This window comes from Tiliqua scincoides, chromosome 8 (genome assembly GCF_035046505.1).
Source record: "Tiliqua scincoides isolate rTilSci1 chromosome 8, rTilSci1.hap2, whole genome shotgun sequence".
Lineage (NCBI taxonomy): Eukaryota > Metazoa > Chordata > Lepidosauria > Squamata > Scincidae > Tiliqua > Tiliqua scincoides.
Window position 1 is genome coordinate 52,654,706 of NC_089828.1, and position 16,117 is coordinate 52,670,822.

At 46.9% G+C, this 16,117-nt stretch overlaps 1 protein-coding gene across 1 annotated transcript; it reads right to left on the reverse strand.

Moving 5' to 3' along the window:
* Positions 1–1,740: 1,740 nt before the first annotated feature.
* DYNLL2 (dynein light chain LC8-type 2) lies at positions 1,741–15,515 on the reverse strand. The gene is made up of 3 exons (XM_066636025.1): positions 15,288–15,515; positions 7,695–7,833; positions 1,741–3,752 (listed from the first exon to the last, which is right to left on the reverse strand). The coding sequence occupies exons 2-3, from the start codon at positions 7,824–7,826 to the stop codon at positions 3,615–3,617; spliced, it is 270 nt and encodes an 89-aa protein (XP_066492122.1). The 5' UTR covers positions 7,827–7,833; positions 15,288–15,515; the 3' UTR covers positions 1,741–3,614.
* Positions 15,516–16,117: the final 602 nt, after the last annotated feature.

The window sequence follows — 16,117 nt, forward strand, 5'->3', positions numbered from 1 at the left end:
GCACACAGAGTACAATTAAATGCTCATCGGTGGAGCAGTGTGTGGTGAGACACTGGAGATGCTGGCCGCAAGCGGTCCATTATCTGTCCCCTCTGGTAGTCTGTGGGGAAATCTCACTGCTCTAGACCAGAGCAGATAGGATTCAAACCCAGGCCTCAGACCAACACACTAACCCTTCTTTCAGTGTTCAGCTTAGCTTGTGTGGCACAGGTCTCCTTTTAGAACTGTTCTAGAATATTAGTAGTGGGGATCTTTGAAACAGGATGTGTTTTTTCTTTTCTGAGTGTTATCATAACCTCCATCCACAGTAGGAACAGGGATGACCCCCGAGAGAGCCACAGGGCTTTATAAGAGAGATTTGTGGCAAGTGTAGGAAGAGGAACTGCTACCACAGACACTAAGGAAGGTAGAGGAGAGAGGGTAGCAGTGGAAGAGGGAAAGAGAACAAGAGCCAGGGAGCAGAGAAACCACTACCAGAAACAGTCCACTTGGTCTAAAATCTCATATCCAACAGCAGCCAGCTCAAGTGGCAGCCATTTCTTTTAGTTTGCCCCAGGATTGAGTTCAGGGATGCACTGCCTTTAGAAATGGAGGTTCTAGGCCACTGTGGTCCAACACATGGCCTGCAAGACTGGTTCTGGCAGCTCTCAAGTGAAGACAGGCAAAGGCACTGTGCAGCTGGAGTGGGGTGGGACATGCCAGCAGCTTTTCGGTCTCCCTGCTGCACCATTCCAGCTTCTCCTCTGGAGAAGCAGCAGGGGAATATAATTGCCCTGCTGCACCTACCTCTACTCCTCACATTCTGAACCTGCTGAATGACTTCACAGAAGTAATTGGTTGCAATGTCCTCACATCACCACCAATTACTTGTGGGTCAACACACATCAGCCCAGCTGGGGGTAGTGCAAGGCTCATACGTCCTGTTCTAGGCCATCTCCAGTGTCAAAACTGCGTTGTACAGCCATCCAATTCACTACTACACAACAAGTTTTGATAGTGGCACACAATAGCTATGGCACTTGCAATCCCCACCAGCTAGAGAACGATAGGTTGAAAGAATCTGGGCTATTGCTCAAAGGATTAGATTCATCTATTTCAAGAGAGGCAGGTTTTTGAATGGGATCATCTATTGTACTAGTTATTCTAACAGCTTACAAATGTGGCTATCAGAGACAGTGTTTCAAATACTTATGAAAAAGCTGGAATAATTAAAACTTGGGGATTCTAGTTTATGGTGTGGTATTTAGTCAAATACCAGAAAAGAAAATTAAAGTGCGAGATTCCATTTAGCTATGATAGGTGTAGATAAGAAGTCATATGTATATTTGCCCTGTCCTTGGTTAAAGCCCACTAAGCAAGCAGGCATCACTACACTTTCAGCTGGCTGTGAAATCCAGCAGTCTCTCTGGTCAGAATCTCAGGCAACCACTGTGCTTGTCAATGAGGGTGCATGATAAAACACCTCCAACTTCAAACAGTACCACTGTACCACTGGTGACTCAGAATAAGGCAGCTTCATGTGCACATCCATGTTCCCCCCCCCCCCACAAGATGGAAGAGGCCAAGGCAGGCCTCTTCCAATGTATCTCCCATTGGTGGGCCGCTGTGAGATACAGGAAGCTGGACTAGATGGGCCTATGGCCTGATCCAGTGGGGCTGTTCTTATGTTCTTAAGGCGCAATCCCATCCCATGCTCTCCTCCCACCTTGTATGAAAAGAGCCAAACAAAGTCAAAAGCCATTCTTTTAAATGTGTCAATTCTTTTTAATGTTGTTGAAAAATAAAAAGGTTTATTTTGAGCAACTGCAGAGGGGAAGGGAACTTTTGTTTTTGCGCTCCATGAAGTGTGAACATACTCACAGTTAGACTCATGCACAGAAGAAAAAAAGAAAAAACAGACAGACATTTCTCCTCAGATCAGGAGCGGAGTTCATAGAACAGTCACCAGAGAGCCCCAGTTGAGTCCAAGGCACCTCCCCTCTCCATTAGGTAAGAGATTTCAGTCAACATGAAATTACGACACCTACATCAACCTCTTACGTTTGTTTTTTTTACAAGATGGTTCTACTGAGATTTTGTACAAAGTTTTGTACAAAGTTTTAGGCATACTCTGGATTTTGTATAAATACAAGGAGAATGTTTTGTTCTGAAGAACTTGTCTCCCTCATTTCACAGCCAAGAGAAACACAGAGCTCCTCTTCCCACCAACCCCCAAGGCATACAACGTTCGACATTCCCACAATCTGAGTCCTGGAGTCATCATTAACTTGCTGAGAGTACTTCACCACTTTCTACCCCCTAGTTTTAGACAAAAGATGTTGTGCCCCTGCTCCTTCAGTCTGGAAGCTCTTGACTGCTAAAGGAAACTAGGAATTCTGCTTAAGCCATCTCTATGGTTTGGTTTGAAAGGAATGATCCTACCAAAAGAAAAAAACCACCGGACATCTTTGCAACAGCTCTAGAGTTTTCAACTCTACACTAAGTAGGACATGAGTCAAGGCTGTTGGAGAGCACACTGGCTGCTTCTGAAGCACCAGCTTGTTCCATGCAGAAATTTGGTTGCTTGCATCTGAAGACTTTTTGCTTAAGTGGGTAGGGGACAAAATCTATACGGCATATGGATATTGGGAAATTAGCCTCTACTAGATGATTGTCTCCAATGAAGAAAGAAACACAAGTACACTATACTACGCAACAACATCAAGCCACCAATTTTGGACAGATCTTCCCACACAACAGTTATTGGAAGCAAGTCGCAATAAGGCAACGTTGACTCAAATAGGGACGAGAAGAGGACAGATCACAACTGCCTGGCATCATTAAAGGGACATGCCTGGTAGAACCAGACCATGCTCCCGCTGCAGAAATGAGGTTGATTCCCTTCAATTTGTTTGGGGGAGTGCTGTGCAAAAATGTAGCTGGGATCAGGTTAATCTGTTTTGAATGCATCCATCAAGATGGTATTTAATTATATTTCTACAACTGAACACCAACTGTGTTCTCCTTTGTACTGAAGGCAACACTATGCAAGTGGGAAAGATCATTTTGGCTGAGAACACATGTATTGGAGGGTTCTCTCTGCCCTCTACTTTTTACTACCCATCTGACTTAACCAGGAGAGAAAAGGAGTCTTTGGGAGGGGAGCCCAATGTGTGTTTCTGGAACTCTGGATACCTCAATTGAGCCAGATTCTATCCTAACAAAAATTTTTTTGGTCTGCTTAAGTTCAGCTTTGAGGTTCTCCAAGAAAGTTAAACCAACAAGGGATTTCTCTTGTGGAATTAGTTTGTTTTATTATTTATTTCTTCTTCCCACTTAAAGGCCATTTTTGAAGCATTTACAGTTCTCCTAGTGCAAAAGAACAAACAAAAATAAGCAGTAACCCAGAACAAAGGGGAAAAAAACCCAAGAAGACGCTGCCTTTTCTTTCCCCAGGCAACCAAAAAACCAAAAACAGAACTTTTAGGTGTTTACTGCAACATACACATTAAATATAGTATACAGTCCATGCAGCGGTACAGCCATGGTAAAGGAAGCCTGGGCCCCTGCCTTCAGTGCACCACAGTCCATGTTCCTCCTCACTTGCCATGTTCCCCCGCCATCACACCCGCTTCCTATCCCGACTTGAAGAGGAGAATTGCAACCTGGCCCAGGTAGAAATAGATAAAATGCTTTGTCTCGTGCGTTACGTAGCTGCCAAAATTCCTGCCCACGATGCAGTGCCAAGTGGGGTTGTATTTCTTGTCAAATTCCTAGAGGAACAGGCAGAAGGAAGAGGGAGAGTCATTAACATGCTACAACTATGAATGGTTCTTTTGCAAGGACTGGAGGAAAGGCCCCAAAGAGCTTACAAAATTTGTCAAAGGTGTAACAAACAGGAGAAGAACATAAATGTGTTTGTTACATGTTGCAATGAATGCCTTCCCTTAGGTTTGGACACTTCTATTTCCCCAGAAGCCTCTGTGCAGCTTCAGCAGTCGAAGAGCTACTAGAACACAATACAATAGCCTTTGATTGTAGCATTTCAGACAACCAGACATGTGCTTTTGGGGATTCAAGTCATTCTGCCCTGCCTGGGGCAGCAAAACTACTGACTTGTAGTTATTGAATGGGCAGCCAAACCTCCCTAGCTAAGTGATGGAGTGGCCAGGTGGGCGCCACTTAGGAAAATTAGGGGACAATCCTAACCAGGTTTACTCAGAAGTAAGTCCTATTTTGTTCAATGGGGCTTACTCTCAGGAAAGTGTAGTTAGGATTGCAGCCTAAATGATAGCAAAACTTAGGTCACCTTAAGCTCAAGCACAAAATGTACATGCATGTTTTCTGCCACATCTGCAGTGTTGGTTTGCAAAAGGTGCAGCCACTTACTCTCCAGTTCAGTGCAGGGAGCAGAATTCCTTGGACAAGTAGCTAGTGATAGGGACTGTAATCCTACCTGGAGACATCAGGGAATGGTTTCATTCTGTTTTGTTTGCTCCCTTCTCTACACCAAGCCCAGCCTGCAAGCTTTAGGGATGCAATTGCTGGGGGTGGGTTTGTGTGCTTTGCTTTTGAGTAGCCTCCTGGCTTCATCTGCTGGACATTAAGAGTTACTGCCGAATATAAGCTTCTCTATGTGTCCAGACAGCCAAGTTCAGACATTTTTTCATCAGCTGACTTGTACTCCTCCCCTCCAACCCATTTTGGTTTAATTCCACATTCATTGATAATTCATTATCACAGCTGATCACTCCTGAAGATGCTCCTGTGGTTTTGATTTTAGTAAGAAACTGGGATTCTAGGCTATCCTGGGAATGGAATCCCTCCTGATCTGGTCTCTGTAGTCTGAAATGGTGACAACAGATAGAAGTTACCAGTTTCTACCCACCCCTCATTCAGCTGCTGACCCAGTAAAAAGGGAGGCAGGGAGATGCATGCTAACCACTAGGAAACTGCTCCCTCAACCCGCTTTCTCCCAGTGCAATACCTGACACATGTACTGAAACACATGAAGCTGCCTTCCAGCAAGTCATAGCACAGATCCATCCAGTGTCAAGGATGTCTATACATCTAACCCAGCCAATTAACAGAGGCACATTTTAAAGTGTGCCAGTTTCCTTCTATTTAGCAAGAGGAGAGTAACTGTCTTTATTTGTCCCTGGAAAGTATTCTTTCCAGGGACCATTTTGGACATCTCACAAAAGAAAGCCCCTTTGGGACAGCAAGTCATCTCCATTTTTTGGGCTACACTTTGAAAACTTTTGTGGAAAAGCAGCATGAATGTATTTTGCGGCAACTTTCTAGACAGGAGGCCTTTTCCCCAAATTAATCTGGAGATGCTGCCAGCAATGGAACCTTTTGCATGCAAGTCAGGTGCTCTCCCACTGAACTACAGCACCACTCTTTGGGAATTGTTGCAGCAAGAACAACAGAGCATGGGACTAGATGCGTCTTGATCCATTTCTGAACTCAAGAACAAACATTGTTTCTCCCACTGGCTTCAGTACTTTGTGTTCAGGAATTACCTTGAATATTACATAGCACCATCAATATGTATGGTGCTTCGTTTGATGCAAGAGGACAGGTCCCTGCCCCAAGGAAATTACAATCTAAAATTCATTACAAGGGAGGAAGTGGGTGAACAGGGGATTTTGTTTCATGTCACTTAGCTACAGTGGGTTATCATTCACAAGCAATAAAAATGGGAAGCCATTTTGGCAGCTGCTCAGGGATGGGTGGAACATGAGACTAACTGGCGCTTCCCCCCCCCCACCCCAAGAAGTGGGTTTCACTACCATTTGGCCTCCTAACAAGCAGCAGTACCTTGTTGCTTCCTTATTCTCAGCAGTCTCTCATTTTCTCAAATTAGCTGCATTTGGGACTCAATGAGACTAGGAACTGCAGGGGCAATGAGCGGACAGCTGTCCCAAGACAAATAGCATTAAACAAATGTACACAAATTTGGAGCAAGCGTAAAAATGAGACACACTTACGATAAGGAGAGACCTCTGGTTGGATCCAACAGGGCTATCTAGCCCAGCATTGTGCTTTCCACAGGAGTTGGCCAGATGCCTCTTTTGAAAGTCATGAAGTAGGCAAAATGAGTAGGACATGAAGGCAAAATCCCTCCCCTATTTTTGCTCATCCGCAACTGTTATTCAGAGATATGCTGCCCCTGAACATGGAGGTTCCATACAGCCATCATAACTAATAGCCCTTGGACAGTGCACTTGTCCAAACCTCACTTTAAGGCCATCTAAGCCAGTGGCCACATTTTGTGGCTTCTATAAATTATGCATTGATGAAAGTTCCTTTCATCTGTCAATCAATTCCGAGCAATTTTTGTAGAAGAAAAACCGCTCCATCCACTTTCTCTACACCATGCATAATTTAAAAAGCCACTATCAAGTCTTTGCTGCTCTTTTTCCCTGCTCTTGCATCTAAAAACTCTAAAGCTCCAAATGCTCAGCTTTTCCCCGTTTGAAAAAAAAAATCCAACCCCACCATCATTTTGGTTGCCTTTCCCACCATCTTTTCCAATTCCGATCCCTTTTGACACGAGGTGCAAAGAACCAGAATTCTCAATACTCAAACACATAACAAAGAGGTTTGAGTTGAACCTTCACCCTACACAGTATTAAGAATTAAGGCAAAGCAAGGATGGGGAGGAGAAAAAATTATAGCTACATCAGCAGTATTGAGATCTAGATACCTCAACGCCACGCAACCCTATGGAACATGCTGTTAACACATAAGCTCCCATTAGGGGCTGGGAGAAAACCATTACATTGCAGGGCCAGAATGAAGTTTTTGAAGCCAACAATCCAATTTTGGCTGGTTATTTTAAAGTAACCATGCCATTTCTCACTGGTGTACCCAACAGCCACCTGCAACGCACCTCTGCCCATTTTCTCCTCTCTAAGTCGTGACCCTTTCAGTCGTCTGCATGTATTCTTGGAGAGCACTCCTTTCTCCCCTGCATACTCTCTCTCGCCTTTTCTACAACCTTCTGGCTGTCCCTCTCCAGGTGCACAGCCACAGCAGCTCAGCCTTGCCACTGCCTGGTCTAGCCTTTCTGCAGGAGGCAGGCAGCTAAGCTAATCACTAACATAGTTTCACTGCCATAAAGTTCATCAGTATATTAAGAATATTTAATTATCACTTTTCAATATGAGTAGTTCAAAAAGTAAACTTTTACATAGTTTACATAGTAAAATAAATTAATAAATGGCACTCTGTCCCCAAATGGCTCACAAAAAATACAGAAGATCCACACCAGCAACAGCCACTGGAAACGATGCCATTCTGGAGTGAAGAGGACAGTTGTTCTCCCCCTGCTAAATAAAAGAGGGCACCACTTTGAAAGGTGTCTCTGCTTAACCCTTTAAAGGGACTTAGTTTCAAATGTTTGCAAGTTGCTTTGAATACCATCTCTAATAGAACAGAATCCTTAGCACGATTCAAGCAAGTTAAAAAGAGATCAGGTTCCTCAAAAGCTGTTAAGTCATAGAAGTATTGATGGAGCCTCCATGTTCAGAGTATACTTCTGAATGTCCAGGGCAGGAGACAGACATTTAAGGTGCCTTTATGCCCCACTTGTGGGCTTTCCCAGAAGCCTCTTGCAAGCCAATGTTAAACAGAAGGCTGGCCTAGACAGACCTTTGAGCTGTAAAGGTGTTCTCCCAACTCATGCTGTTGCACGAGCACCACAATACCTTTTTAATGTACGCTGCAATATCCTTCTCTATGTTGTACTTCTCCATGGCCTGCGTGGCGCAGTCTACAGCATCCTGCTGCATGTCCTCGGACATGTCCGCATTCTTGATCACGGCCTTTCTGTCAGACATGATGGACCTGTGGAAATAGATGGAGAGATTCAGGTCCAAATCACGCACCAAGAACACCTAGGGCTCGCCACTTAGCCACCCCACTGCAACATGCTCTGGCTGTGGAGCACGAGATGTTCTGTGACAGAAGAAGTTGGGCTTTTCTTAGCTGAGCTAGCTACAACTGCCTGCCCTTTTGGGGGACAACAAACCCCACTGATCTCAGTGGGACTTTCTCCCAAGCACAGTTGTTGCCTTCTCTAGCAGCCTTACAAACCGGCCCACAATACTGCTTATCACCATCAGCCATGTGCAAATTCGCCTATACAAAAAAATGTGTGTTCAACAACTTTGCTGCCTGACACAGTCTCCTCCCCCCCCCGCTCTTATTCTAGCTAGCCCCCAGGATATTCTGGGCCTATACACAATTTTTGCATTCAATCAGAAGTTTCATCAAGTAGGCCTCCAAACACACTGGTGTGGGGCACACTGTGCGCAGCAAGGTGGGTCAAAGTCACCCAGCCTTGAACAGTATCAATGCCAGACCATCAATTTTTTATTGATTTGTCTCATTTATGTCTCACCTTTCTCCCATGCAGGTATTGACCAGACCTGCTTCGCTTCAGTAAGGTGGTTAGATCAGGTACCCCAGCAAGAAGGATAACAGTGCTCTCTCTCTCTCTCTCTCTCTCTCTCTCTCTCTCTCACACACACACACCCACACCACTCTCTACAGCTCTCCCCTATATTGCGGTTTGTGGTCAACAGCACACAGCCTGTGCTTCTCTGAACCACAGCATTCGAACCACCAGCACTTCCCAAGCCCTCTGTGCCTACCAGAGATTGGGTGTGGGATGGGGAAAGAGTTGTGGGGGGGCAATTGATGCCAACTAGTAAGCAAGAGCTAGAATAATATAGTGGCTAGAAAAAGTATCAAACCCAAGTTCAAATCCTCAACAAAGAAACTCCCTGGGAAAACTTGGGCCTGTCACATTCTTGCAGCCAAACCTACATCACAGGGTTGTTGTAAGAATTAAAGTGGAAGGAAAGTACTATATGTAATAGCATTAAACCAAAAGCACAACAGCTGGTTTGGACTATACATACTCCTGACTAGGCCTAGGCATTCAAATTACTTGGTCATGCATGTTCTTGCTCCTGCTTTCCTCACAAATCTTCCTAAACATGGAGGTGGAGAGGGGGAAGACAGTCATCCAAACTATCACTTGGAATGAGCTACTCAACCTACCTTTAAAGGGCAATTTATGGGCCAAACAGGCCCATATGGGCCAAAACATGCACATCATTCGATGTCCAAGACTGGCTGGAGAGATCAAGCCAGCCCAAAATAAAGTTTGTGGGCCTGATCAGTGCAATGCCCTAGCGCAGTGGTTCCCAAACTTTTCAGTAACAGACCCCACTTTTTTAAACGATACTCTATCGGGATCCACCTAGGTTTACCAGACTTTTAAAAAAGAAGATCTAAAAAGAAATATTTTATTTCTTTATAATAACCAGAAAGACAGCCAGAAACATTTATCTCCCTATATTTACACATGCTTGAAAACTGCAGGAGCTGATCTCTTTGCAGGGTAATTAGCAACTACAATATCTGATTTTTTGAATGGTCTCAGAACTTGAGGCAATTGATTATCTGATCTTCCCATCACCCTTTGGTGACCCACCAAAAATAAGATCCTGACCCATTAGTGGGTTCCAACCCATAGTTTGGAAAAGTCTTGAAAGCAAAAGCAATATAAGGGCTGTCTGCATGTTAAACCATACCTGGGCACATCACTGTAAACAATTACACTGAGGTACAGAGCAACATATTCCACTCACTGCATGTATAACCTGCATACAACATACATGGAATGTTGATCTGTAAACAGGGAATCCACAAACAGTAACATGTACCTGCATATAACAAAACATGCCATCTGCTCTATAGTTTTGCTCTGGCACCAAGTAGCTCTCGGCCTTGAAAGCACAAAGATGACAACTGTAACAGTACTATACAACGTACCCTTCCAACCAGTGAGCCCAGAGCAACACACTGGACTTTGAGGACTTGAAGCATGTTGTGTTTCATTCAGAACCACCACCATTAAGGCTATGCCATTACCACTAGTCAAACTATGGGGGTGGGAGGGAGGATGCCAAGGAGACTACAGCACCCACTGAATCATACTTGGGATTGAAACCATGTCATCATTCATATTTGTGTATTCAACATTGCTTGGGCTGACTTAGACCCAGTTTCCATGATCAGCAGAATCAAACATTTTAAAGGCTTTTTCCTGGCTTGCAGAATTTAAGCTATGGGGAGGATTTGCATGTTTGAAAGCTGGCCAGTGTGGGCTAGGGAGACATGGACAGAGGGTTCGACAGCCTCTGTCCATGTCAGCCTCTGTCCAGTGCATGTAAAGAACAAGTGCGGGGGGGAGTTGTAGGGGCAAATACATGTAGTTTAGTATCCACAGCTTGTATCGGTGAGCCTCATGTTCAATGAACAAGACTCAGCCAACTTCTGCTCTGACACCTACAGCAAGGGTGTCAAACTAGTTTCATAGAATGCGCCAGACAGCACTCATGGTGCCTGCTGAGGGCCAGAAATAATGTCACAAAGCAGGAAGTGACATCATTAAGAAGGAAATATAAGAAATAGGCACTTTCTTCTTACCCAGGAACTCATTAGCAGCAAGTGACAGAAGAGAAAATATGCAAAACTTCATCATATTTTCAAGATGGGGGAGAGCCTAGTCATCACACAGGCTATCCTTTCAGCAGCACTGCTTCTGCCAAGGCGACACATCACAGCTCAGCAATTAATGGTGGTGCCAGGAGAGCCCAATTATCCTAAGGGCCAGATAAAACACTTCCATGGGCCATTTCTGGACCACGGGCCTTATGTTCGACACCCGTGTTTTACAAAGTTGCCTTCTACACCAGGGTATGCCCGAAGGAAGCATACTGAACCCTTTCTAGAAGGCCACTTCTATGCATGGCACTTCCTGAGAGCCTTACATTTCTGGATTTCACGATTTGACCTCACATCTGCTGCTGGAAGGAGACCAGCCCAGAATTCTACTACTACAATATAGATTGTGCCATACTGCCTTCAGATCCCCCTTTTTCCAAGAAGCACTCAGCATAACCTCCTGGCCCCCATATTCTACTGCAACCTAAGCTCCAGTACACATCACTGAGATCAATGCATCACAATCTCCTGTTTACCCTGCCTCTACTTCTCTCCCCTGTTGGGAGACTGCTGGTTACTCTAGACAGGGACCTTTTCTCTTGTAAGCACCACAATGGTGCTATGCAATCAACACAGACACTCCAGTCTTCCACCCCCTTCCAAGGGCTTCAAGCCAGCATTGGGTGCAGGATCACTCCTGAAGTTGCCAAGAACAGCAATATTAAAGGCTTTTGCACTCACACTTACTCACAGTCGCCACCCACCTAAATAACTTGGTCATGCACAAGCTTGTTCATAAACAGGAGCTCGCGGGCATAAATAGCCCTTTACCCACACACATCCACAAATATGAAAGTCTCTCCCCACTCAGCAACCTTAGCCACAAACACTGCAGGACAACTGAGGATTTAATCAGCGAAATGCCAATGGCAGCAGAGGAGACACAAGAGCTCTTTGGGCATGTCCACATTGCAAAAGCCTAAACCCCAGTTTTAAACTGGCTTAACCCATAAAGGGTCTTCAGTAGTGCCTGGGGGAATTTTAATTAAGTGATGCAATTAGAGATCTGCATGGCAAGTTCCACAACTTCTGGAATTTCAAATGGGACAACAGAAGCCAGGGCAGCTAAAACCATCCTTTTAAGTAAGTTGCCACTCCACATAATTATGCACTGCCTACTCACAACAAAATACAGTATTTGCCAGGTGGATTTGCCATTTATTATTCTTACATATGGTATCCTTCAAAACGTTTAGATACCATGAAAAAACTGCAAGGCAAGCTCAAAGTTTTACCTCCAGCAGTTCCTCCTCCCTGCCCCACCCCAATCCACATTTAAGATCACCCACCCTCAGCATTACAGCACAACCCAGCAACAGGAATATGAATGTACGACACCGCCCCATACCAGATCAGACCCTTGGTCCCTCCAACTCACTGCCACTTACACTGACAGCTGCTCTCCAGGGACTCAGGATGATAAGGTACCAGCTCTATCTGGAAATGAATGTGGGACCTTCTGCATGCAAAGCAGGCACTCCACAAGCAAGCCACCACAGCCCCTCCCTGCATCCCAGTTTCTGTTAGACATGTTGGAACTTCCATTAAGGGAGTCAACCTTCCATACTACCTCCCAGGACTACAATTCCCATGATTCTGACATGAAACCATGATAATTCAAAGTCATTTTTTAGGAGAGAGCCAAGGGTGTGACCAATAGTGAAAAATGAACCACCACGAAAAGCACCTTCCTTTCCCATCAGCAGCTATCTAGACCTCTCTGCACAGGTCTCTCCCCAGATCAGCCAGTACTATGGCACAAGCAGGCACTTGCAAAGAAGAGAATGGAGATGTTTAACCCTGGGTAACATTACAGGAGCAATGTATCAACTTAACACTGGGAGCCAGAGTCTGCAGCATGTCCCCTCCCAGATAAGATTCCCTCCCTACTATGCAAGGGGTGGGAGAGATGGAGATCTATATCCAGAACCTCTTACATCTCACCCACTAGTGCCCAGGGCAACTGACCTGGCCTGCCCTAGAGGCCAACTGCACCCAGCACAATTCAAGGGGATTTTTCCCTTCAGAAAAAACTGCAAGTGATTTGCATCTCTTGGCAAGGGCCCAAGGAACTGAAGGAGCAGCTTTGTTACAGCAATTAAAGACTGCTGTCCAAGAGAAGAGGAACCAGTTATACAATGGCAATGGCCAAGGTTACAGTTACCCAAGCCTTCGGCTTTGCCTGCAGTTCCAGGGCTGACCCTCCCTGCACTTCTCTATTAGAGAGAGAGAGAGAGATGCACACAGACACACCCACTTCAGTTTTACACTGAAGGCTGCTGCATTCATGGAAACTGAACAAGAGGAGCCTCTACCAGTACTTGTCAGATTAAAAAAAATCTTAGAAAGCAGTTTGCTCTTTTCTTATGCTAAGAACCAGCCCATCATCTCTAGAACCAATATTGTTTTTAGAAACATGAAGGCTGGTCCCAAGTCCACTACTCTGCCACCAATTCACTCAACAACCTTGGTCCAGTCACTGCCTCCACTGCTTTCATTTTTGCAAATGGGGTACATAGAGTTAGCACAATTAAGGGTTATCAAGCACACAGCAAGCTAGATGTGTTATACATATTAGATCTGCCAATGAGACTCCCCACTGAGATTAAGAAACAGAATTTAAGATGGAGAAAAGCCAGACAGACAAAAGGCCGATTTCAGGCTGCTGAAATCACCCTGAATAGATTCCAAACAGTTATTCTATTAGCCTTGTCTTTCTCACAGGGTTGCAGAGAGGATAAAAATCATAGGCGTAGAGGCTGCCAGCTTTTCATGGCGACAGAAAGCACCTTTAGACAAAACCCAACCCACCAGGGTCATTCAAATGCACCCCATGTTTCTCTCCTATATAATTTATTCATTCCTGAGAAATAAGGAACGGACTGTGACTGTGGGACATTTGTGATATAGCAAAAGTGTCTCAGCTCAGAGGAACTGAAGGATCACATCCTCTACACAGGGAATACCCTGGGGCCACACCTACAGTCCTTTCAACTGGGGGCTGAAATCACCCTGAATAGTCTCCAAACACTCATTCTATTGGCCTTGTCTTCCTCACAGTGTTCAGATGGGTAGAACCTTGTATAACACCCTACATTCCTTGGGCTGGAGATCAATGTAGCAAGAGGCCATCCTTTGTAGTGTATACAAAATAACCAAGACGTGCTGTGGATACACACTTAACACCTTGCTGTGGCATGCAATAACAGCCTTACAACTATCCGTCCTTTTGTCCTGCAGGAGCAACAGCAGTAATGATGCCACAGGCCACATCAGGAAGGGTTCCTAAGCCTTCTGCAACACCCTGGCTGCAGAAGGTAGAACTGAATCTCCTCCCTTGATTCTTGGTGGCCTGACTCAGCTCTCCTCTCAATGACAAGGGAGGATGACAAGTGGATGCAATGGGATAGGGGAGATACTGTGCCCTCTCCGATAATATATAAGAGCAAGGACTCAAGGGAATCCCCTCTCAACCACAAACACACTTGGCTCACAAAGTCAAATCAAAAAGCACCATGCAGGTAGTTCAGCAGACGTGGGCAGAAGGCTGAGTCTTGGATCATCCCAAAATGGTACATCTGTGGCTACTCACTGCCCAGCCAGCAAGAAATCCATAGACTGTGCGGACAACTGCGGGAACTCCACTTGGCCCGGATGTTTTTCTACGCTTGCCAAAAGTCATCTTCCATTCTCACTTGGAGCAGAGTGGCTTTGCCCAAGAGCATCCTTCCTTCTGCCCATCGACAGGGCTACTGCAAAAGCTGGCGGAAAGGGAGGCTCTCTTCCACCAGAAGTGAGTTGGCAAGGTGCATGGGGTCTGGGGTCACCACACACACACACCACAACAACCCCCCCCCCCATTTTCCTGGATCCTGCCCAAGAGCAGCTCCACCTGCAGGTGTGATGAAGACAACCATCTCCCCTGCTCAGAAAGGGCCCTGGCATTACCCAGCCCTCCACTCTAGAAGGATCTATGCTCCAGCCCATGAACCAGAGCAGGGCAGGCAGTTGAGCACAAAGGAGAGGCAAGGTTAAGGCACTTCCAGAGGGCTCAACCCCACTCTGTTGTAACATGGGCCCCATCCCACTCTGCTGGGAACACCCAAGGGAGAAAGACTGAGATGGCCAAGTTGGCTCCACCCAGGCAACCTCAGGGACCATCAGCCAGAGATTTGATCCTGGTCCATGAAAGAATCCTCATCCCCAGGAGGAGGAAAGGGATTTTGTCTACGCCTTGAAAACAAAGGACATATTTACACCAACTACACCCCCCCCCCAGTCCCTAGATTTGGGGTTTCAACCTTGACCTTGCAGAGGGGGATCAACGCTTAAGGAGCAGCAAGTTGCACCCAAAGCAGCCAGGAGTGCCTCTCCCTCCCCACAAGTGCTGCAGAGGTGAGAAGCAAAGCCAAGAGAACAGGACACCCAGCCTTTTCTCCTCCCCCCCCAGCCAGGTGGAAGATCAGGGCAGAAAAGGTGGACTCAGGATCCCCTTGCTGAGAAAATGGGGAAGACTCCAGAGTCACCCCAGAGAGCCCTTTGGGGGGGAAGACCCCTCCTGCGGGGGGGCGTGGACTAAGAGGCAGGGAGGAGGGCTCACCCCACAGACCTCCCACCCACGGCCACAATCCCCCCCCAGCCGACTGCCCCATGCAACACCCCCCACGCACACGCAGCTGGAGGGGAGCCTTTGTGCAAGCGCGCCCTGCAGCCATCCTCACCGTCACAGTGATGGGCAAAGCCTCCGCGCAGACAAAGACCTCGGGCTGGCTGCGCCCACCGCCGCCTCCTCCTCCTCTCCCTCCACCAGCGGGCTGCAAGCCCAGGCTCTGCCTGCCCCTTCCAGGTGCCCACGCGGGGGATGGAGAGGCGCGCGTCCCGCTCGCTCAGCGCCCTGCGCTCCGCTCCCCCAGCGAGGCTCCTCCGGCTGGCTGGCCGCCCTCTCCCCCCTGGGCTGAAATAGGCGCCCCTCCCCTTGCAGTGGCTCAGCCAGGCAGCGCCTCCATTGGCTGCCGCCGAGCCTGGCCCCACGGCCGCCCGCGTTCTCCTCTCGCTCTTCTCTGCCTACATCTTGTTTCCTCCCATAATGCCACGAGGAGATTGCAGAGCCCGGTTTGGGGAGGGGGTGGGGGGAGCGCGGTGGGGGGGGGCTCCTGGGTTTCCCTGGGCTGCAGCTCCTGCTTGGCAAGATCAGGGTGCAAAGAGTTCAGAGGAGGGAGAGGCCTTTCTGGAGCTCTGATGCACCTCTCCATCTCAGACCCCTCTGAAGCTCCTTGGGGCAGCGACTGTCTTGGTCCTTTTTTTGCTGCAGGCTGCCATGCAACAGGCGCAGCTTGCCCCAGCACTGCATCTCTATGCCTAGAGCAGCTTCACCTGTTGCACGGCTGCCCTCCAGGTTAATGACACAGGAGTTCAGGAAGGGGTAAAAAAATATGGGCCTTTTTACAGCTGTGTCACAGGCTGCCATGCAACAGGTGCAGCTTGCCCCAGCACTGCATCTCTATGCCTAGAGCAGCTTCACCTGTTGCACGGCTGCCCTCCAGGTTAATGG

Coding starts and splice junctions, on each gene's coding strand:
- DYNLL2 (XM_066636025.1), bottom strand. CDS start 7,826: ATGTCTGACAGAAAGGCCGTGATCAAGAATGCGGACATGTCCGAGGAC. Junction 3,753..7,694: donor TTGCAGCGTACATTAAAAAG/GTATTGTGGTGC, acceptor CTGTTCCTCTAG/GAATTTGACAAGAAATACAA.